General features: G+C 34.2%; 1 protein-coding gene across 4 annotated transcripts in view; it reads left to right on the top strand.

Moving 5' to 3' along the window:
- Positions 1 to 23926, top strand: part of ATP9B (ATPase phospholipid transporting 9B (putative)) — a 164968-nt gene that overhangs the window by 113578 nt on the left and 27464 nt on the right. For all 4 annotated transcript variants that reach the window (XM_084282525.1, XM_084282524.1, XM_084282526.1 and 1 more), the window contains 3 exons: positions 8809 to 8951; positions 17635 to 17747; positions 21358 to 21606. In XM_084282525.1, coding sequence (XP_084138651.1) covers positions 8809 to 8951; positions 17635 to 17747; positions 21358 to 21606 — 505 coding nt within the window. The remainder of the gene's footprint in view (positions 1 to 8808; positions 8952 to 17634; positions 17748 to 21357; positions 21607 to 23926) is intronic.

Below are 23926 nucleotides of genomic sequence, written 5' to 3'. Positions count from 1 at the left end.
CATGAAGTCCAAATTTACTGAAATAGTTAAAAGACAGGTATATGTTTGTTACTGAGTGCAACAGAATTAAGAGCATATAGGTGGTATAAATTTGACTATACATTAACAGTTCAACATGTGCCACTCAAAAAAAAGTAACACATTTGAACAGCTCATTTTCAGTTCCTAAGAAAGCAATTTATATGCCCTAGTGGACTTGTGGAATAATTCTTATCAAAAATAATTTCTAGGATAGGCCTAATCCAATTTTTCAATTCTATGTGAAAGATAATATACAAAGTAGAAATATTAAGAAAATGTAATTGATTTAGTTGTGCATTGGACCATATAGTTACCCCCTTGGAAGGTCAGACAGGAATCTAGCAGAGAATAATTTTTTCCACTTTAGGTGTTTGTTTATTCCTATACCAATTTTTCTTCAACTCAGATTGTGTATATATGTGGTCATTTCCTAGACTGTCAGCAAATAAACAACTCTAGTCATGCTGGTGTTCAAGTATAACTACACTTCTCTTCCTTTCCTCTGAATGTTAAATGTGGAAGTGACATATTCTTAATATTCTTAGTATTTGGAGTGTAAACTCTTGGAGTTGAAAATTACAAGATAAGTGATGCTGAAGCACCAGGTGTTGTCCTCTGTTTATTTCAAAAATAGCTAAATGGAGGTAGATAATTAACTTTTCTTCACAGGTAAATGAATTGAGTGTAGGAGGTTAGAATTGAATGGTAAAGGCAAAGTATATCTGCATTCAAGCATGCGTGAAATCAGTTGATTGATGATTTTTGAGAATGCAGGATGATTCTAATTGTGGACGTTCTTTGCTGTTGTTTTGGGGTTTTGCTTTGCAGGGCAAGGAAAATCCAGGTAATTGATAAAAATAATTTTGCACAGCCAGATATGTTTGGTGAGATAGCCAGAAGGGGGTGACTAACTGTTAGCAGAATGTAACTGATCTCCATACAGCCTCTCCCATAACTAATGGAAAGAGGAACTTTTTTTCTTTTTATTCCAGGGGACAGCTACTTGTTTGTGCTGCATTCTAAATACAGCAGGCAATGTTACTTAGCTGTGGCTGGTAGAGCATGCAAGACTTCAGAAGCATAAACATGAAAACAGTGTCATAAGTAAAATTGGGAAGGCAATGTACATGTTCAGTAGCTTGCGAGGAATCAAGTAAAATCCAGAAAAAACAGAAGTAAATGGACATGAAAAGCTTTAGCCTAGCTTTTCATGGGTTTCATGCTAGAACAGTTATGCACAGGATGTTTTGAACACCCCCACCTACAGAAATGTTTGGCCCTTAAAAATGACAGTGTATTGACAGTGTATATTGATGCTTCCTGTGTATTGATGTTTCTTTTCCCATAAGGAGGATGCACATAGTCTAGAGAGGTTCCCTACAATTTGCTTCCATACAAAGTTAATCTGTTTGAATTCCTTAAAATTTACTGAGAAAAGAGGATAGAAAGCAAGTCTTTGACAGAATGTCCAAAGCTAAATAAACCTCTTTCGGATTATTTTTACCCATTCACTGATTATTTTTTTCCAGATGTGCTGGAATTTCTTGGAGTGTCCCACATTCCTTCAGATTTCTTAAGCTTTTTTTAGTTGCCTCTAGCCAAGTAGAGATATGTTAAGGCACATCATAGGTTTCTCTTGTATCACTGAGATCTTGTCTATGTTATCGAGTACATTTATCACATGGCAAGGTGAGGGGGAAAGTACATGTCCTCAGGTATGCCCATGCTGCTGTGGTTTGTGATACTGCTGTGGAAGTACTGAGGCCTGTTTGTTCATTCTTATTTTCAAAACAGTAATATCCTGTTGTTTGTGGCAGGGGGTGGCTATTTTCTGAATGACAAATGACAAAGCAAAACCAGTCATGCAAATGAAAAGACCCCTCAGGTTGGGGAATATGAGGTTTTGTCATAGTCATATTGTCTTTTACCTAGCTGCGGAGTTTAACTCTATCACTGTGGTTATAGATGGATTCTTTTTAATTTTACATCTTTTTAAGATCAGGCTTACATTTTTATTAGGAGAGTTTAATTTCCTTTTTATACAGAAATGCAGACATTTTCCATACACATTTAAACTTGTGATACAAATCATGCAAGTCCTAAGGAGTTTTTCTTTCATTTTTTCCAGTTACTAATTTGATCAGGGTTTTTCAGCTTTAGTTTAAAGCAAACAAACAAACAAAACTACCACAGGGAGTTACCACTATTTGTATTTTAAGTACAAGGGAGTAGAAGAGATTTCAGTGAGTGGGACATAGCCCTTCTTAACCAGCAAGTTGAAAATCCCCGTGCATGTATGGAGGCAGTCTGTCTGTTGGTATGATACAGAAAGAGATTATCAATCTGTTAGAGAATTCAGTCCTTTCCCCTGGTATTTAGTTATAGTGTCTCCTTCATCAGCTCACTTGAGTTAACATGATAAGTTCAGAATTAGCAGCCAACATGGAAGAAAAAGCTAGACATGATCCACCACCAAATGTGATCCCTACCACCGTGTGATGGGATGTTATTTATTCATTGTGCAGTCTTCTTCAGTACCTTAAAAAAAAAAAAAAATGACCCATGGAAGTCTTCTCCACCCACTCCATGAATGCAGCCAAGATTTTTTTTTCCAAGATAATTTTGGCTTAGCAAGCAGAGTTCACTGAAATTACTGCCTTGCACACAGGCATGGGAGTCCAGTAGCTCTATGTGCTTCTAAGAACTATAGCTTCTAAATGTGCTTCTATAGCTTTTAAGAACTCTAGAGGATTTGCTGTAAGGTGACAAGGTATTGACTGGAGATCTAATGAAAGCTGTGGTGGAAAGAATGTGGTAAAAATGTGTATTGCATAGGCTGTATGTTTAGCAACAGCTAGAAGTTGGATTGGCAGGGGCCTAATCAGTTATCTTTTTAGGAAGAACTTTTAGTTTTGGTGTATGCCGAAGCTGAAATGTCTTTTGTCCTTTCCTTTAAGCACCCTAAGGTTCCTGGGCACATAGTCATTCTGCAAAAATACGTTGTCTCAAACATCTGGACAGAACTCCCTTGCACTTGAGTAAAGACAGCTTGCAGCTGCTTTTTTTCCAGATTTGCAAGAGGAACATTTAAAGAAAATCCTTCAAGCTGTGTTAGTCTGGTTTTAGTGGGGTGTAGGGAAAATACTGTCAGGAGGTCTTGTATTGGAATTCATTAATAGCTAAACCAAACCCTGTCTCATGCAAACATGAAAAAGGCAGTTCTACTCAGTGTATTGCTCTGTATTCCAAGTGTGCAGAGTACTCAAACCTGTGCAAGATTGTGGTGTTTAAAAGCAGCAATAGGCTACTTTTAATCTTGTTTGTACTGTCCATGTATAAAGTATTGATGTGAGAGTATCTGTATATGTGGTCTCACATATACAGACGTAGCATACAGACATATTATCTATGATGCAAAATTTCTTCTGTGGAAGTGCTAAAGAGCTTCTCATAAAGTAGTTTAAGCAATCCTTATAAATGTGTGTAAGCCTCTGTATCATGTCATGATATATAATGCCATCTGTTTAAGAGACTGAAAAACACTGTATGAAACGGGTATTTTACAAACTGATTTTGAGTTCTTTATGCAACAGGAGCTATGGTTTTTGTCCCTTATATTAAGGGCAAGACAGCCTGTTCAGTGTGGTGCTGTACTGATGCCTAAATTAGCTCGTGTGTTGTGCATTTCTTAGAATGGTTGATATTCATCCTACATCTAGAACACACATTGGTTTAAAAAAAAAAAAAAGTTACTTTTTAACAGATCTATTATAGAGGATCTTTTTCCTTTTTAACATTGCAACATGCCCTATCTACTCTTAGTTCCTATATGATTTTAATCTCATAATCTCATTTTAATCTCATTGCAGTAAATAATAACACATTTGTCTGAAATACACTAAAAATATTCACTTTTTAAAATTATTATTGACATATGAGATGACAATATTGTTGTGAGGCTTTTTGTAGGAATTTTGTAGATAATTTTCTTAAATCATTTTCCAGATACCTTCCCAAGACTATTAAGTTCTACCTGTGTTACAATATCTAATTACCTGTATATATGTTGCATGTTGCCCTTTAAAAATTTTATGTGCAGCAGTCACTGTAGTAATGTGGGGTTGCTGCACATTTGTTCCCACACATTAAAAAACAAATGTGTGGAATCGAGTCCTTTTTCAAAATTACATACATTGTCTGGATTTTATGTAAAGTGCTGTGTACATTCTTTGATTTTCTTTTATATGGTAACATTACAGGCAGAATTTAGAAAGAAAATAAAAAGTAGGCCAAGAGTCCTAGTGAGACCATTTATGAAGCAAGCAAGAACACAGATCTAACTCTTCTTGAAAGTATCAGCAGAGAAAACTAAAAAAAAAAAAAATTTTTTCTCAAAAAAAAGGAGGGGGAGGGTATCATTTGGAGGAATTACAGGAATTGCAAATGGGTTGGGTTTTATTTAAATTTTGATAAGAGTATTGCATTTAAAAGCAGTAACTTCTGTTTGTTTTATTTGTGTAGTGCAAATTAATACAAGCAACAGAAATTGTCAGGCTCCAAAAATAATTTTCTGTGAAGATTTAACTTCCCATGAATGCTAAAATTAAAAACAGTTTTGTTTGGTTCTTGACCAATGCTTTCTATTTAGAAATGATTCTATATCTTTTTAACTTGTAAATAACATGTATGTGTGTATGGTTTATAGCTGTTTCAAGTAGGTAGGACATGGGAAGGTTAGAAGTATGGGGGATTGGGTACTGGTTTGGACACTGGTGCAACACAAGTATGATCTTTAGTATTTCACTTAGAAGGAAATACTGGGAATAAAGACTACATCTTAATTGCTTTATTTTAAAAATTGGATAACACTATGAGTGTATAGAGTCTCAGCAGGACTTTCTCTTTTACTACAAAGCTTATGCTTATATATGGAACTTCTGAGGAAAGTCTTACTTGCCTGCCAGAGTTCAAATAAAACTATCATACATTTCTGATTCAAACTCACCCATGAGTTTTATTAGGCATGGTATCAATTTCTTCACAAAATTCTTTGCTAACTAACTTAATTAGATCTTGATTGCTTTTCACTGAATCATGAAAAACAGAATGTTTCTGGAGTTTCTAAATATATTTTCCTGAAACTTGCTCAATGAAGGTCTTTGCTTATTGGCAAATTTGTCTATTTTGAATAAAACGCAAAATCAGAAATTTTCACAAGAGGACCTAATGTAGTTACCATTTAGGAAAAAAATAAATTTAGAATTCCTGTAAATATGAATTTATTTGCCCTAAACCAGTACTGATGTTTTTGAGGGAATAAAAGCAAAAGTATTTGTTTTTAACCTGTGGTAAAAAGCAGTGTAGATTCTGAAATGTTGTGCTTATTGATTTGTTCCCAGGCTGAATTACAGAGGAATGTTGTCCTGGCTTATAGCAGAATAAATCCCTGAGTTGGATGAAAGTTGCCTTAGGTTTGCCTACTAGGGTAACTAGTGCTGAGGATGAGAGACAAGAAAGTTCACACTAAATATATCTATTCTATGCAACAGCCTTTAAGTACCTATATTAACTTACTGTTTAGAGATTACACTTTATTTAGCTTTGTACAAATCAGTGTTACTAATGCAAAATTTATATCAGTGTTACCTTTATTAGTTGTGCTACATATGATGCTATTTTATGAATTTTCCTTAACCGATGTGTCTGGAGTCTTTAAAATTGGATGAAATTGAGAAGTCATTAAGTAACTGATAGATTTAAAATATTTTTGTTTGCATCATGAGGTTCTTTAAAGTCCAGAAAGGGCTTATGAGAAATGATTGCTAATATTACCAAGCACAGAAAACAGCTAGGTGTTGAATAAGATTGGTTTCTCCTTTTTTTAATGTATAAAAGTAATTGGACATTTCCGTCAAGTATTTCTATCCATTCTTGTGAAGCTCTATTGGAGAGATTTCTAGTTTTGAAAGCAAACTCAATGTTAATGGGACTCCATTATTTTTTCCATGTTTCACTAGTGTTCTTGATGTGCTAGGTGACAACTACAATGATTTCAAAGGGAAAAAAGGTGTACTAAGACAACGGACACAAAATGAAGGAAGTCAGAGCAAGATACAGCATACAAATTTTAGAATCAATACTAAGAATGCATCTATATTCCTCATTTTTGTGTTCCTTTTATTCTTGTTTCTCATGCTAGATAGCTACCTTGGGCTGTACTAGTCACTTTGGAGACGTTATTTCTCTGGAGGGCAGTGGTGCCAGCTTTCTGTTAGGTCTTTGCAGTGTAGAGGGTATACACTCTGTTCCACTTAGGAGTACATGCTGGAAAGCTAGGTTAATTCCTAAAATACTTCCAGGCTTTGAATTATAGATTTTTCCTCATTGCTTATCAAGAGGTGTCTGTCTTTTTTTTTTTTCTCCTTATCTTTCAATTACGTGTGACAGATTGTAATTAAATGAATATAGAGCACATTCAGAACATCAAAACCTGCTAACACATGCTTATAAAAGATGCAAGTGAATATATGAACAGCACTTAAGCTTTGAGAGATCTCTCTGATTTGATCTTTCCTAAGTACAGTTTTCCATATCTGGATGACCTGTACTTCTCCCCTGGTATGAGCAGCCATGTGGATTTCCTTTGTGCACGTTGTGCCTGAGGTTGCAACTCTTAAATAGAGCTTTCCTCACAGAATACATATCTTGGTAGCCCAGGCAAAAATAAGAAAAATAAAATTATAGTCCAAATACATCTTTGACAGCAGCTCTTATCTTTCAATTAAAATAAGTTATAGCAAATGTCTAGCCATTCTTAGCGTGCTCATTTCCCTTCTTGAGCTAGAGATCACACTTTGTACTTGACTAAGTAAGAGGTTCTCATCCTTAAGAGGAGTAAATCTTTTGTCATTCCTTTTGTTACCTGTTACATATTTCAGTGTGAAGTCTGTTGCAATGGTTCTTATTTCTATCTTTCTGCATGTTGACAAACATACATAAACAAATGCTGGTAGCATACTACCAGTTCTGTATTGACGAAGGCAACGTAAAACTGTATTTAACCACTGTGAGGCAAGTGGCTTCCAGTATTTTCATACTGTAATGTTTTCAATTAAAAAAACTCTGATTAAGTTCCCTTTCTGTTTTCTATCTTGATTTTTAAATATTTGTGTGATTGAAGAGAGCTGAAGTTAGGTATGCTATTCCAAAAGTAATTGGGATACCTCACCAGATAGAGGGATAGTTTTTTGACATTGCTGATTTTAATGGAAAAATAAAATCTAATTCAAGAATACAGCGCCATCTTCAATGGTCAAGGGTGTTGTATCAAAAAGGCTTGTTTCTCTTTAGACTACAACATGTACAAATTTAAGAAGGAGAGTTTGAATAAACTGGATTTTTTCAAAGTGCAGAAATTTCAGATGATCCCACAAGTCTAGTTAAATGCATCTCGTCCTTATAGGAGGAGATGTTACCACCACTATTACCTCAGGTAATTTACAATCACTTTGTCACTGTGATTGCAGGGGGGCAGACAAAAATTGTGGCTGCGGTTTTGGTTATACTGTAAAGCAGTACTTTAGGATTGCTAAGAAAAAAAAAAGTATTTTGATCTCGGTATATCCTTGGACAGTTTAAGTCATGTTATTGTAAACCTGTTATTAATCCTGGGACTCTGGCCAGGGCAAATTAGCTACAAATCATTTACCATAGCTACCATCCTAGCTGTCTTTTCTGTATTTCTGGTAGAGCAGAGTCAACAGAAATGAACATGTGCATATTCCTCAGTCACTATTCCTCTGACATGGTAAGGTAACTAGGAGTATGGTGAACAGCTAAAGGGAAGGAAGTGTTAGAACTAGTTTTGAGCTAGAACATTCAATTTTGGGCAGAAGCAATGTGATTTAAGTTATCTCTGACCAGCATCAGTGAAGGCTTCTTTTTTATTATGACTTAGGAATATAAGGAATAAGAGCAATTAATTCTTGTGTGATATGGTCATGGAAGTATTAACATATATGCAGACACAGGGTGAATTGGAAAAAATAAATTTATTGTGATCCTGTACTTCTGTAAACAGTAAAACTTTCTGCAAAGAAAAATTTCTAGTATAGAGCCTACCCAAAGGCTACTTTTTACTGCTGGCAGTAACAGCTCTGGCCTACATGCTATCACAGAATTTCACTGTTTGGACACGATTCTTACTTTTCACTTGATTTCTGTAACTGTATTTTGGCAAGGACATTGACATTGTTGATTAGCTATGGTGAGTAAAAAAAACCTGATATATTTGTACTTTCCTAAAGGAAAAATAGTTATTTAAAAATGGAGACCTGAAGAATCGTCAACACTGTTTACAATGATATCTCTGTTTTCACATCATAAAGAAAAACTATGGTTGGTTGGTTTTGCTTTTTTAACAGATTGAAACTGTGACTTGAATCTGAACTTGTTGATGAAGTGTATAATACTGTCAATGTGTGTAAGTGTAGCAATATAAATATATTAAGAGTCTCCAAAAGAGTTGCAGTCTCTCATGTAGGAGACATGGTATTGCATTTGTTTGTATTGTAGTAGTTCCTAAAAGTCTGGGATAGAGCCTGAGTTTCTAATGTGTTATGTACTCTACAAACACTTAACAAAAAATGTTCCAAAATGTCTGTTGTATGTAGTTTTAAGATTTTTTTTTTTTCTGGTATCCTAAAAACAGCTTTGAGTTTTGCTTTTATGGTTATAACTTTCACTGCCTAATGTTCACACTGATTATGATATACATTTCCTTTGCAGTTTACGTGTGAACTTGGACATGGGTAAGGCAGCCTATGGGTGGATGATTATGAAAGATGACAATATTCCTGGAACAGTTGTTCGAACTAGCACCATACCAGAAGAGCTGGGACGATTAGTTTATTTGCTAACGGATAAAACAGGTATATCGGGTTACAATTCCAAAATGTGATGACTTATAAAATGTGTAAACTTCATTCTATATTTTAATATGTTAACGTTAAAGTAGACTTATACTACTGATCTTTATTTTTTCATTCTATTTTTTCAACAAAATATTAAGCGTGTGCTTGAGGGATTTGTTGCAGTAATGCCAATGGGATTAGCTAGGCTGGTTCTTACACAAGAAAGTGAGTATTTAGTAATAATCAGGTATAATCTGGTGGAAACACTCCTGATGCAGTAACAGGACATTTGATGGCATTAGTGAGTACCACACATCTCTTACTCTGAAAAAACTCTGGATTAGCGCTTAAGATGCACTTTATTCTTCTGCATCTTATTTCTACTGCAATATTGTATGATCGTAACAGTTAAGAACAGCCTTCAAGAGAAAAAGTCATCTCCTAAACAAGTCATAAGATCACATCTTAAAATGATATCTGTTATTCCCATGAAATTAGATGCTGTTTATTTTACAAAGACCAGTTCTAGAGCTGCCGTATGGTTTCATCTTCGCAACTGTAATATATTATGGTACCTGACCTGGTATATTGGAAAACCTGGTCCCTGCTAGGATCAGAAGACAGGTAACTGTGAAAAAGTGATAGCTTGCTCTATTCTGCTGTCTACCATTATGGCTGAAGCTTGTGACAGTCTTACCATGCTCTTAAGTCTTAGAAGTATTGAGGGATTCTTAGAATTTATTTCAGAAAACATCATAATAAATAACCAGTTCTTTAGCAAATGCAGTGTTTTTTCTCCTTTCTTGGTTCTTTCTGAGATTCAATAATTCAGTTCTGGCAGACATTCTGTTTTTTTAAGAAGCTGAGTTAGACTAAGTTCTGAAATGAGAAAGCTGTTTCTCAAACAGCTGAAGGAATGTTTTAGTGGTTTTAAGTAAAATCTACTTCAAAATGGTGAGATGGTTTGGAGGTGGTTTCTACTCTGTTATGCTGTTCAGAAAGTGTAATACCCAGTTCACAGTTTTTTGCTTGAAACAGGTCCACATTCCCTCCTGTGCTGAACACTTCCAGTAAGGCCTATTTTGAAATGAAACATGTATTTCATATATTGTCATATTTTGAAAATGTATTTCTTCTTATTCTATAGGTACATATGTAAACTTAAATGCTGCTGAATGCTGTTCTTCTATTTCATAGAAGAAAAAGACAACTGCCATCTTTCTTAGCATATAGAAAAGTATTCCTAATTATAGTGTGGTAATTTTTCAAAGCAAATGAGCAATTCCTTTAACAAGTTTTATTTCAGTTATCTAATGATTTGCATTGTGTTTTAAACTGCTTATTGATTTTAATTGCACCTTTCATTGTGATAATATATGTAACTTCAAGAGTGCTGTCTCATCATAAGCTTGAAATATGCAATTTGCAGCATATGTTTGGAAAAAGGAAAGTACGTTCAAAAATAATAAATTTTCAGAACAGTGCAGTAGAGTTCATTTGCCCAAAGCATTACTTTGTAAACAAAGACAATGTATACTAAAACTTTTCTGATAAATACTCCAGTTACCGTACCAAACTAGAAATTTGGTGCACTTTTATCATTGTCTCCTTACAGTTACAGACTGCACTGAAAATTTTGAGAAGTTAAAAATAAAATGCTAATAATTTATTCAGCCAGCTTTACAATCCTGAAATCATATTATACAATGCAAGAATTATATTCTGATCCTGTCTGGTGACCAGTTTATAACATAAAGCACAAGAATCACTGTGCTGTGTTCTTTTCCTCAAGCTATGTACCTACTACCCAGTTTAAAATAATAATAACAATAAGCTTCAGTTCTACTTGTAGAAAAATAACTGATAAAGTTAACCTAATGCAACAGTAATTAAAAATAACTTTCTTAAAAATATTTTTTTTTTCTAATAGCATTAAATGTAGTGGTACTGTGTTTTTTTAAAGTGAAAATAGTTACATTTATAAAATTTTGAAAGAAAACGCTTAATAGACTTGTGAGAAACAGCCTTGTTTTCTTCTTTTTCTTTTGTTGTTGTTGTTGTTTTTTTTCAAAGCTGCATCATGCCACTTGCAATCACAGTAGTTCTGTTTAATTTTAAGAAGCACTTGTGTTCTGGCCTTTCAGAGTGCATACTTGAATGGGGCTAAATAGACATGTAAAAAGGCTTTAGCAGCAAATGTGTTTACATACAGTCTGGAAGATTGCTAGCATTCACCCTTAAAGGATTTTCAGAGCATTGAAGTCTATTGACTTGATATAAAAATGAATGTAAAAGCAGTATTCTAGGGCAGTAGTTTCGCACTAACAGGCAGCCTATGTGCTCTTACTTAAGTGTTAGTGGAAGGTTGAGGTGACTGAGAATAAGCCAGGAGTCCAGCAGAGTTGACAAGCTTCAGAAAACTGGCCATGGCCTTCCAGACCATGCTTTTCTTCAGACCATCATACAAAGCTTTGCCTAATTTTCTTAGTTTTAAATGTCCTGTAACTTCTAAACTTTTTACATCACCAGGCAAACTTGCAGCCAATGTGCAATACCTGATATACCTGAGTATATCAGTAGCTGCTTCCAGTTTCCTTCCTTGATGAATATATTTGGTCTTATTCTGCATTTTATCATAAATGTAAAGCATCCTTTTAGGTAATGAACAGGTTCTGTACAGTTAATCCAAGATTGCTATTGCATGATTATACAGTGTTCATGAGAGCTGGTTTCAGTACTTTCATGCTTGAACTTCCAGCTATAATCTTACAAACTAGTTGATTCTGTTCTTCTTAAGCCCACTTAAGGCTTGGCTGTTCAGAGGAGAAAGAGAGACAGTTTTGTAGTTGTCTCTCCAAGTAGGTGCTATTAAAAAGTGGAACTAAAAGGCTTATCTTCTTAAGTGTAAACAAGCAAATCTTTTCTCAATATTGAAAATAAAAATACAGAGAACAGTCTGCAAAAATCTTATACTGTGGTCCAAGCTTCGCTGGAAATGATTGAGAATTAGCTGTTGAGTCTAAGGAGCATTGCCTTACTAACATAATTGCAAGGTAGTTCTTTGTATGATTGTAAATTGGGTTTGTGCTTCATCAATAAGCTTTTTGACAAGAAGCGTCCATCACAGTGGCTCTCTCATTTGCCACAGTAGAATAGAAAATGAAGTATCCCAATAATTGCATTATAGTTTCCTTATTGTGGGACAAGAAAGCAATGTGGTATAATTAGGTTTGATTGGAGTGCATGTTTCCGGTAAGATCTGAAATTAATGATGTTGCTATAGTGACACATCTGCGGCCACCAGTGCGTGAAACATAAAGTAATTCATTCGACAAGAGAAGACATCTGTTAACTGCAAGGATGCAGAGCATATTGACACTGACCAGAAATACTAGACGTTATGTGATAAATGAACAAATGATGCTGAAACAGGAGGACAGATAATTTGTACTTAATCTGCTGGGAGAACTTTAATCTTCTCACTGGTTGCATTTGACAATGCCATTGTTTAAAGAACAATGCTGCAGAGAACTCATAAATTTTAAAACTTAACTCAGGGTGCAGCCTATTAAAGCAATACATTAATTCCTTTGTTAGGGAGTTTTTATCTTCATGTAGAACAAAGCCATTACTAAAAACACCCACTAAAACAACAGGTTTTTTAGGACTCACATTTTAATTATAGCATCCATTACCCAAAATGCCATGTTGTTTGGACTTGAATCACGTATAAGTTTGACAGAAAGGCGTCATCTGTTATGGGGTGGGGGGCAGCTATAAGGGGGAGCTATTTCCAGTTGTTTCCAAGGGCAGCTGGGCATGGTATCTAACCCTCTCCAGAGCATAAAAAGATTTTAATCCCGAAAGAATAAAATAAAGATATTTGGCAATATTTTTTTGAATGTTTTTGTTGCTTGGGATGTGGGATGGCAAGCCTTATGCCATTCACGACAACTTCCAGCATTTTCAGCTATAACAAATGTGTACAGACTTCCAAACATAGTTATTTACTAATGCATACACTTGTATTTGAGTTCTGTAATTAACATTTTAGCGGGTGTTTGGACCAAATGAGATACTTAACAAATATAATAGTTGAACAGATGCATAGAGCAATGTGATTCTTGATTTTCTGGGAAAGTCTTGTTAGAGGTTGGTATATGTAGGCATTTTCATTAAATGTGCCTAATGTAAAGGACTATTAGAATAGTGAATTTCACTAATTATTTCTGAAAATTTATCTTTTAAGGTATTCTTAAAGACTATTGAGTCTTTTTCTGTTTAACATAAGCTACCATAGACTAATTAAAAATTAAAAAAAATAAATAAATGCTGGTGAAATAATCTCTCCTCACTTCACTTTGATGCAAACGTATTTACACAGTTAACTTTATCTGTTCTCTGTCTCCATGATATTAGTACCACTGGGGTTGCAGCTGAGTAGAGCCACACTAGAACAGAAAGCTTTTTGTCATAAGATACTATGGGAAGCTTCAAGACATGCATTCAAGATAGATCAGTCAAAGGAATCCTTACTTTGTGGCTTCAGTTGGACACCCATCTACTGAAAATCCACAGTATATCCGATGAATATGAATGTTGCTGTGAAAGGCTGATACAAGAAGGAAATAGCTACTGCTATTCTTGACTATATCAGCGATACGAGTACTGTTACCTTCAGCCATGCAAAGATAAGCAAATCTCAGCTCTTTTTCACCTTCATTCCTAGCAGGTTGTAGGTTATCCTGGGGTTTGGTTTGAGGTTTTATTGTGGTTATGTTTATGGCTTTTGTTCCTAAGTGGAGCAGTTGAGTGAGCAGACATATATATGTGTTTACCATGAGCTTTTAAATTTTCCTTTTGTAATCTTACCAGGTTGTATTTGTTCCAAAGTTAAGAGAAAGTATATCTGCCAAGAGATTGTTGCCTACAGTTTCATTATTAAGAGCGTTGAGCTGGATTTCCCTTAAAGTTTCAATAGAACTGTTCAGTTTTGCCCTGACTTTTTATCTAAGTAAATAGCTCAATCAAAGAATTCATACTTCCTTATAGATTATTCACCTTCTCAATTTTTGATAAAGTTACTAATTCTTGCGTTGTATGTATTTTCTTGCTCTTTTGTTTTGGCATTTTTAGATTGCTGGTATTAGTCCCAGTTACCATATAGTAATGTAGGATCAGATAGATCTGCATCTGCTTCTCAAAACAAAAACAAGAACAACAACAACAACAAAAAAAAACTCTGCAGCTCTGTTGTGAATCACATCTGTTGCCATCCAGGGAATGATGCCTTCAGGACTTTTTCCTTAGAAATTAATTTCGTCTTTGCCTGCTTTACTCTGTGTTTAATGACACAGTTTTAGACCAAAACCAACAAAACCAACAACAACAAAAAACACTCCTAATACTTTATACTTTAGTATATTCATTAAAGAATATACTAAATTTTTTTTCAGCAATTGTCTACTAACTTTTTGTCAGGATATTTTCCTCATGTGGTAACTAATAGTATAGCAGAGCAATGAATATGTGATGTTAGTTGGAGATCATACATTGACTGCCATAATTTCTGATTTTTTTTTCTAAAGTAGTTTTATTTATCCACTAACTTCATATTAGCAATGTCTTAAAAGTGTGGAATTGATATGTAAGTGTTTAAAAAGCATTATCAAAAGTAGAAAGGTCTCATACCGTTCTTCAGTACTTTTATCACTTTGAGCAGACTAGAAAAATGGCTGTTTTGGGGTTCCTTTTCATTCCTAAATTAAGCTATATAAAAAAATTCCTTCTCTCCATGTTTGAAAGGCTTGCATTTTGGTGGATAAAGTAAAGGATGCATTGTTTTGTCAAGGTGTATTAGGTTTCTTCTAGAAGACTACAATTTAAGAATTGCTTCTTAAGTTGTAACATGATTAATTGGCGTTATGAGATATTTGGACCAAGTTATTGGGGATGTCTTCATCCTTTTTGGATGAATTCTTCATTAGAAGAATGTAAAAGTAAATTCTTAGTTTTCACATACAGGAAAACTTTTAACTTCCATTTGGATGACTGGAAAATGTGTATTTTGTTTTATTTTTGTAGAAATTTGGGGTAATTATGCATCTATAAATGCAACTACCCATGTTTCTCTCACAGTGCTTCAGATGTATTGTGTCTGTTGTTGAAAGCCTAATGCTAGTCTAAAAAAACAAGAGCAAAAATTAATTGTTTCTTTGGGGTTTTGTTTTCATTCTTTTTTATTAGAATTTTGAATAGCGAGTACAGATATTTTTGCAGCTTGCTTTCTTATGCCATAGATGTTTCCTACTACTGTAGCTGATAAAATGGAAGGATGTTGATTCTATAAGTAATGCATAAGATCTGAGTATTAATTTGTGATTGCTGGAATGTTTAACCTTGTCTTTATAAATAGTTTTCCCTTGCTCATTTTTCCTGAACCTCCTTTCATGGATTCTAGCAAGATAGGAAAATCCATACTTTTGTACTCTGAAGCTTTTCTTCTCTGCTTGCTGAGATGGGAGGCAAGAAGGAATGACACTAATTTTCCATCTATCTACCTTTCCCTCAACTACACATGATTTGGACTTGGACGGATTTAGTAATGTCAGAAGAAATAATCTTTCCATATAATAATCGTAGAGCCAATTTTATTTTTTCTCTGTTCTCCCAAGCAGCAATTACTGAACTAGTGAGAAACAGATTTGACAGTTGCCTGCTGTCTCAAATTTTGAGTGGCATTTAGTTCCCCAACTCCTAGGGAGCATTTATTTTAATTCAAAAATTGGCAAAGCTATGGGCAGTGAGAAAGATGTTAGCATGCCTGGAAAGTAACAAACGTTATGCAGATTTATTTGGAAATTTCTTGCAATAAACAATATTGAACAAAGTACTTCGTATTTTTGTTGTGTTGGATTTTTTGTTTGTTTTCTTTTCTTTTTAAATGGAGATTTTAATTTCTCATGATTGCAAGTGGAAACTTGCCTGTTTCTCATCTGCAAAATGTAGATTGTTGTGTGTTTTTTTTTTCTCCTAGCCCACAATTACAGTCATAAATGTAATCAAATTTAACAAACAATATTTGAATAAAAGTAAAGCATATAAAGGCAAAACAAAAAATCATCATGATGACCATAAAAACAAACTCTTCTTATCCCTTGTATGAAAGTAGTCTGTCTCCCTAATTGCAGAGATCAAGAACTTTATCTTCATGGGCTGTTTTCCAGCCTTGGGAATATTCTACTTCTCATATGTATTTTTAATAATGTTATGCATTTTGTGAAGAAATTATGTATTTCATATATTTGTGTTAAATATTTTTCTAAATTCAAATGGTATGACTGGTAAAAAATCCTGAAGGAAAAGTGAATGGAAAGTGTCAGTTTTTAATCACAGAGAGGGAAAAGGGGATGTGTTTGTAATGATCATCTAATGCTTCTATAGTAATACAACAAGACATGGTCTGATAACTGTGGTTTGATGGTACAACAATTGACATGAAGTGTCACCATACAGATCTTACCAGAATGTAGGAGTGTTAGACATATCAGATATAACTGAGGAAGACGTGACTTTTACACCTTAATGAATCTTCCAAAATTACTAATAGTTCTAGCCCGATTAGATGCATAAGCTGGATGCTGTCCAAAAATTTCTGTTTTCCACACAATGGAGAGAAGTAACCTACTCTCTTCCTGTGGCTTGTGTCTTTAAGCATACTGGGATGAAGATATGAAATAGTTTATTCTGCAGTTCTTATTCATGGATAATTATAATATCCTTTGCATTAAAATTATTGTAAAATCTTCAAGAATGGCACTTTTAGTATCATGTTGTGTTTATTATCATCAGGATATTGCCACATTTATGATTTTTGATAACCCAAGACTATATGGATAAATATAGTAAAAGTTTCGTAGTAAATTATTTCCCCTTTGTCTGAGCAATTATATAAATAGTTTTTGAGGAAGGGCCATTATCAGGATAATCTTTTGTGAGTTTACCATGGGAAGCTAGGTGACCTCTTTTTGCCTGATGTGCTTCATCTTGGAAACCTGAACCTTCCACCTTTCTATTTAGAGTTTTTCCAAACCCAGGGATGTGAACAGTTGGCAGAGATGGATGCAAAGTGTCAGTCTGTGACTGACACCCTGTAGTTTCTCACAAATGCAAAGTGTGTTCTGAAAACACTGATTGCATTCATTCTGCCTTATTCCAGTTGGAGGCTAAATCTGTCAAATTTGGAAGTGACATTCATTCTTATTGTCTTATTCTAGGTAACATTGAATGTGCCTGCTTGCTAGCATGTCTGCTTTTGTACATGAGGTGCTAGATTCCTATATGGTTTTCTATTTTCCTTTAGCATTTATGATGCATGGTGCAAACTGTTGCATTGATGTTTGAGAATCAGTTTCATCCATATACTACATTTTCTGTGTTTTATACTAAGGGAAATGATTTTGTGTCTTTCTAGTTTGTATGAGTTGTGTTGGCAGAATCAGGCTGAAGGTGGAACCAGTGATTTCTTCCAGTATGACTAACTCTGATCTTTCTGCACAAACATTACTTTAATTAACTAAACTGATGCTAACTTATGATTCATTCCTTCTTTCTAAAAGAAAGACTGGGGCTGAGGGGTGAAGTGTTGTGGCCTTGTCATGGTATTTTTTTTGCTGCTTTGTAATGCACTTCTTCATTACAGGAACGCTTACACAGAATGAGATGATATTTAAGCGTCTCCACCTAGGTACTGTGTCCTATGGAACAGACACGATGGATGAAATTCAGAGTCATATTATAAACTCTTATTCACAGGTATCTCGTTTATAAATTATTTACCTTTAATATGGAGATATTTTTTAAGCGCTGAAGCATTGTTGTTGATCATGTCTAGAAATTTGAGATGTTATGAAAATTCTTCCATTTGTAGATCTCTCTTAACTGATAGGATGAAAGGGGAAAGTGAGACAGCACGTTGTTCTCTCCTGATTTTAAAGTTCCTCATAACACCCACTTTACAGACTTTACTTTTCTATTCCCCACTATCAGGAATCTGTGTTAACTTGTCTGTACAATGCAGTTTGTCTTTTGCCAAATCATCTCAGAGTAAGCTATTCAGTGTTGAGACTGCAAATTACGGGTAAATGACCAGAACACAACAAACAGTAATTACATCTTTGAAGATATATTCATCAGCAATAAACATTGAAAACCACATTAATTGGCATAATCAAAAAAAAAAAAAAGGCATGACTGAAAACATATATAAAAAGATATTTTAAAATAAATACTGTTTTAGAGAAATTTAAGATTGAAAATGGCATAAACCAGGGGAAAAAATGAAAACTCTCTAGCTCTCTTCTGGTTGAGAATGAAGTGTTTGGTCTTCCTGTGATATATGAATACTTGGTCTAGGAAGAGCATTATGACTCCTTGTCTGTCTGTGGGTAAGTTGTGGAGTGGAGGAGGATCAAATTCTGCAAACACTTTGTATTTCCCATGTATGTAAAGTATCTGGGTTCCTTCTGCAGGCCTTTTTAAGGACCTGATTCCATTCTGGGATTAGGAAGGTTTTTTTTTTTATTTTTATTTCTATTATTTGAAACAAACAACAACAACAAATTGATATAGGAGCAAATAATTGATATGTTAATTGATGTTTTCATATGTTGCCTACAGTGTGATACTTAAGACTTTATACATAAATTACATCCCATAGTTGATGTGGATACAAAACATCATTGGCTGACCCAGTTAAGTTTGTAGACTGACCCCCTTTTCTGTGTCCTCATTTTCTCTTGTAAAAGGATTGATTGTAGGATCAGCAATTAGCTCAGGTCTTTAGTTACGCAGATCTTTTTGAACTGTAGCTTCCTTCTCTTTTGATTCTTTAAAAACAAAAACCAAAAAGTTTGACACCAATTTGTTAATACTCTGTAACATTTCGGAAGAGAGGCAGAAGGGAAAGCAGTGACTAAACACTGTATATTAGTTTTCAGTGTGCAACTTGAATTTCTATCTTCTTTTCCATATAAACAAATCAAGGAATCTAGTTCTTAGATTTATCCAAGAAAAACAAATTCACTTCTGCTTAATTCTTAGTAGATATAGCAATGAATATGTCAATGAATTGCAATAATAAGCCTGTGAGAAATAAGTTACAGAGTTCTTTTACCTAAAGATCAGTAGCCCAGATTTGGTTCAGGATGGGTTATTGGAAGTAATTGCTACCTGACAAAGTTTATAAAAATCACCCAACCATAGTTTCATTGTAATGGATTGTTTGGGTATTCACAGTAACAACTGTAGCAATAGATAATATTAACTGATAAACTTTAGCAGGCACACTTAGTACTGACTGAATTTGAAGACGGAGGACCAGTCTTCTTGTAGAGGAGGCACATTCATTAACACCTCTCATCTATTTAGGTTAAATATGCTATCTGAAAAGAATGGCATAATTTCTGGAATTCTTACTTGCTTAAAGGTTTTACTAGTTTGTTGTAGATGTTAATGAGTGGTACCCATGGTTAATTATTTTTTTAATTACTGTAACAGATTGGGCACTGAATTCTTTAAAAGAAGAAATGCAAGGGAAGCTTTATTTCCCTGAATTGTGGGAAAGGATTTCCCAAGTCTATGTTAGCAGTTCTTAAATGATGAAAAGAACTTTTTTGGAACTTCCTTTTTTCAGCTTTATATAACACTGCTTAATGTTTAAATAATACTTTAATTATGTGTGTTGCTAGCAACTATTTAAAACAGAAAAATGAAGGAGTTTCTTTAACAAAACAAGCAACTATTAAACAGTTGCTTCAATCTCAATACTATAGTGACTTTTTTTTATTTATTTATTTAATCTATGATAATAGAGGCTGCCAGTTAGCTAGGCAGTGGTTCTTGTGTGACATTGATTTTATCCCTTGTTTGTGTTCTGTTTTATTATTACAGTGGACCTACTAGACTATTGTCATCTTAATGTAACACACAAATCTATTATAACCTGATTATATTTCCCCACTGGAAGCATTTTGTGATAGAGGGCATAATCTTTAATGGAATTTGTGTGAAATTAAATTATACAAGCATCAATAAACATAACATAATTCAGGAGGAGTAAATCAGCTTAATTTATTTGCGGCTGTAATGGCATCAGCGTTAGCAGAATGCAAATGCCGAGGTTTAAAGCAGTAGCTGAAAAGCAGTGCCAGATGAGCAGAAAGTTAAACCCTTTATTAGACAACACTGTAATTTGATGGGCAGAATGTTCACGGTTCAGCAGATTACAGTCAGGAGGAAAAACCGCATGGTTTCTGAAGAGGTTTTCTGAGTTACCAAAGAGTCTTCTGTTCACTCCAGGGTAGAACTGCATGTATATTTAGATATACATAGATATACAATAGATAGATTTCCAATGCTGACTTCAAAACCAAACAAACAATAAAACCATTGCTTTCAACTAATTATAAACAGAATACTCTCTTAGACAAATTCAATCATGTACTATTTCTGAAGGATAACTTAAAGTAGTGTTAATGTTATTCAACAATAATATGATCCTCAAATATGTGTCAAACTATTATTTTGAAGGATTATTTATTATAATATTGCATTTTGCTAAGGAAGAACAAATTCCAACCTGCAGCAAAAGCAACTACCCTTCAAAATGTATTAGTTTACAAATAATGTAGAAGTCACATAGGTTTTAAATTTAATCAGTGATATTTTTTTCCTAATTTTTATACTTAACGATAACTGCATTTGTTATTTCGGTCCATACCAAAGTGCTGTTTAAAATGCCAAAGATTTTGGTCAAGATGTAAAGGAATTTTTTTTTCAATATTAAATTATGGAATATAAGATTCCAGCCTCTGAGTGTACACAGATGACAGAATAAAGAAGAAAAGCAAACAAACAAAAGAAAAAACACCCTTGCAGTTTTGTTCTGGTGTTCCTAAAGTGATCCAGTTTGTTGCTGGCTTAAGTACTTTTCTAAAATAATGTATAGGAAGTAAAGTACATAAAAGGATTATTGTGTGAGGGATCACTGGAATAGATAAATTATGAATTAAGAGAACAGGGTTTTCTGCAGAACCTGGTCAGCCTATTCATTCATTTTATTGGTTACTTGTTTTAACTTCGCATTTTTCAATTACCTGCTGTTTGAATTCTCTCTTATTGAAATTAAATATAAATTCAAGATAATGAAACTCTGGTTATGCATTAGTTCTAGAGAAAAGTAGATGAGGGTTTTTATGAATCACAAACTGAAAGAGTTAACAGTAGTTTTTATGAAATAAATAGTTACTATCCTTAAAACTTAATCACCCTTTTTACAAAGGGAAAAATCAGATATAAATCAGTGTTCATGTTTTGTTTCTATTATTAAACTTCGTTTTACTATTCATTGTGTTGGGTCTTAAAGGTGCATTCTCAGAATAGTGGAAGCAATATAAGTTCAACACCATCTAGGAAACCTCAGTCTTCTGCACCCAAAGTCCGCAAGAGCGTCAGCAGCCGAATACATGAAGCAGTGAAGGCTATTGCACTGTGCCACAATGTGACCCCAGTTTATGAATCACGTGCTGGTGTGTCTGGAGAAACAGAATATGCAGAGGTGGATCAGGACTTCAGTGATGAAAATCGAGCTTACCAGGCTTCCAGCCCTGATGAGGTTAGTATGCAAGGGCAAAAAAAAAAATTAATCTCAGCCAAATAACAGGGCTCATGAAGTTAAAAAGAACAGAACTGTGAAATACAAGTGTTTTGGGGTTTGGTTTCTTTATACTTCCAATAATCTGGTTTTACTTCCTTTACTGCTATAGGAAAGATCTAGGTTATATAAAGGTGGTTTGAATTATTTGACTAAGAGGTCTATGAAGTTAATGCTTTGGAATCAATACTGCGTTGAGTATCGGAATTAAAGTTACCAGGTGTATTCTCAAAACATTAATTCATGGATCATAGCACAGATACTCAAAAGAGAATATGAAACTAAGCTTTGAGTGATGGACAGCCAGGTACATTTGCTAGTGACACTACCAATTGGTGGAATATACAGATTCTTAACAGGAAAAAAAGCCCAAGCCTCAAATATTCCTGTAGAAAAGCTCTTGAGCTTGCTTACCTTAGACAGCTGCATTATCTTGAGGGTTCAGTCAAAACTTCATGAAGTGTGGAACAAACCTAAAACCCTATTTGAGTGAAATATGCATTTGCCTTACATTGAAATCCAAATCTGAAACAAATCCTACTGCTTTCAATAGACCTGAGTTATTGTTCTGAGTAGTCGTGTTTTGGGGCCTGAATCAAGTTTCAATACATTGCGAAGTAACCATAAAAATAATTCTGGTCCACTGACATGGATATGGGTGCACTCTTGAAAACAGAATATTTAGAAGTCAGTTTGCATCTTAAATTGAATAGGTTGAAGGGCATCTTTGTTTTAAAGAAATTCTAGCAGTGTCTGAAGGTTGTATATACTGTTGGTGGTGTAGCCACAGTAACTTAGTCATAATCAAAACACGGTTTTCACAAGATGTGAAGAAGGAGTTGTATATGTGAAAGCTTGTATACTTTTCTAACTGTACAAGTTGATCTAATACTAGGTAATATTTCTTCCACAAACATGATATTACTACAGCTTCGCTTGGTACTTTTAGTATACATTTGGTTTACATTTTGAGTATATCACCATATGTAACATTAACAGAATCTTAACAATTCAAACTGCAAACTAATTGCTAAAAGAAACAAGTTTATAACAAGCCCTTTCAAGTATTAAATAATACGAAGTCTTTCTTGATGAACAGACAATTATATCCGCTTCCAATAGTTCATTGTATCAAGGGATTGCAGAATATAAAGAAATAGCTGGTTCTCAGAGATTAAAAAGCAGCAGATAGTACATCCATTTGAAAAATAAACTCTAGGTAGGACTTGAGCTCTTTGGCTAGAATCAATAATCCATGATATCATGTGTGGTGTTGTATAATACAGGTTGACCTACAATATGAGTTGAGAATGTTTGAAGTGCATTTGTTTATGACAGAGATGCTGTCAATATAAGCTGTTATTGTATCTGCATAACGTTTGACAATATTTGCACACATACAATTTTTCATATGCATATATAATCATATTCACTAAATGTATAAGTGTAATGAGCCTGCAAGGTACCACTAAATATAATGAAAGATGTAATCACAGCTAAAGATTAAGTAAACCCTTCAGCTTTAACAGACAAAGGTGAAGAGATGTGCAATTAAGAGAAATGGTGACTTTTTTCACAACATGCTCTTCTCTATATATTTTTTTCAATTCATTCAGTTGTTTGGAATCTGAAAATAATGCCATAAATAGCAATTCTCCTCCAGGATTTGCTAAAGGAAACAGCTGTAAGACTTGAGAATTATGCAAGTGTTGCCCTGGGAAGACGGTAAAGGATTTGACCTTGGAAAAAGGAAAGGAAAGTTGATAAAGTGCTTAGATGACAGATATGGGGCTCGGGGTGAAAAGTAAGGTGTAAGAGGAAGACAGCAACAAAGAAACTATTAGTGCTTTAAGGGAGAGAATGTACAGGCATTTTTAATAACAATTTTTTTATCCTGAACTTATACATTATAGCTATATGCAAGTGAAATGAAAAATTTGCAACACACTTCAGAACAGACAGCATTAAATTTCATTTTCAAAGATGTTTGAAACTACTAAAAATATATTGAATAGGTATAGTTTAATATATTTAGAAATTGATACTGAAAGGAGTCTTATAAAATGATGAAGCTACGGAAAACATTTAAATAGTATAAAAAATGCAGGATAACAGCAAAAAGGCTAAGAGTTGAAAGACTTAGCAGGTCTTTATCATAATTTTTTAAAGAGTTGTATTGATGCAATGCTTGCAAATCACTGGAGCCTAAGGAAAATAATGTAAATGGTTCATTATTTAGCTTATTGAACTTTCCTGCAGTTAGGTTGACTGATGATGCCAA

Source organism: Netta rufina, assembly GCF_964035555.1.
Source record: "Netta rufina genome assembly, chromosome: 2".
In the NCBI taxonomy this organism is placed as follows: Eukaryota; Metazoa; Chordata; class Aves; order Anseriformes; family Anatidae; genus Netta; species Netta rufina.
The sequence above is the reverse complement of the archived record's forward strand: the minus strand, read 5'-3'. Positions and strand labels throughout refer to the sequence as shown.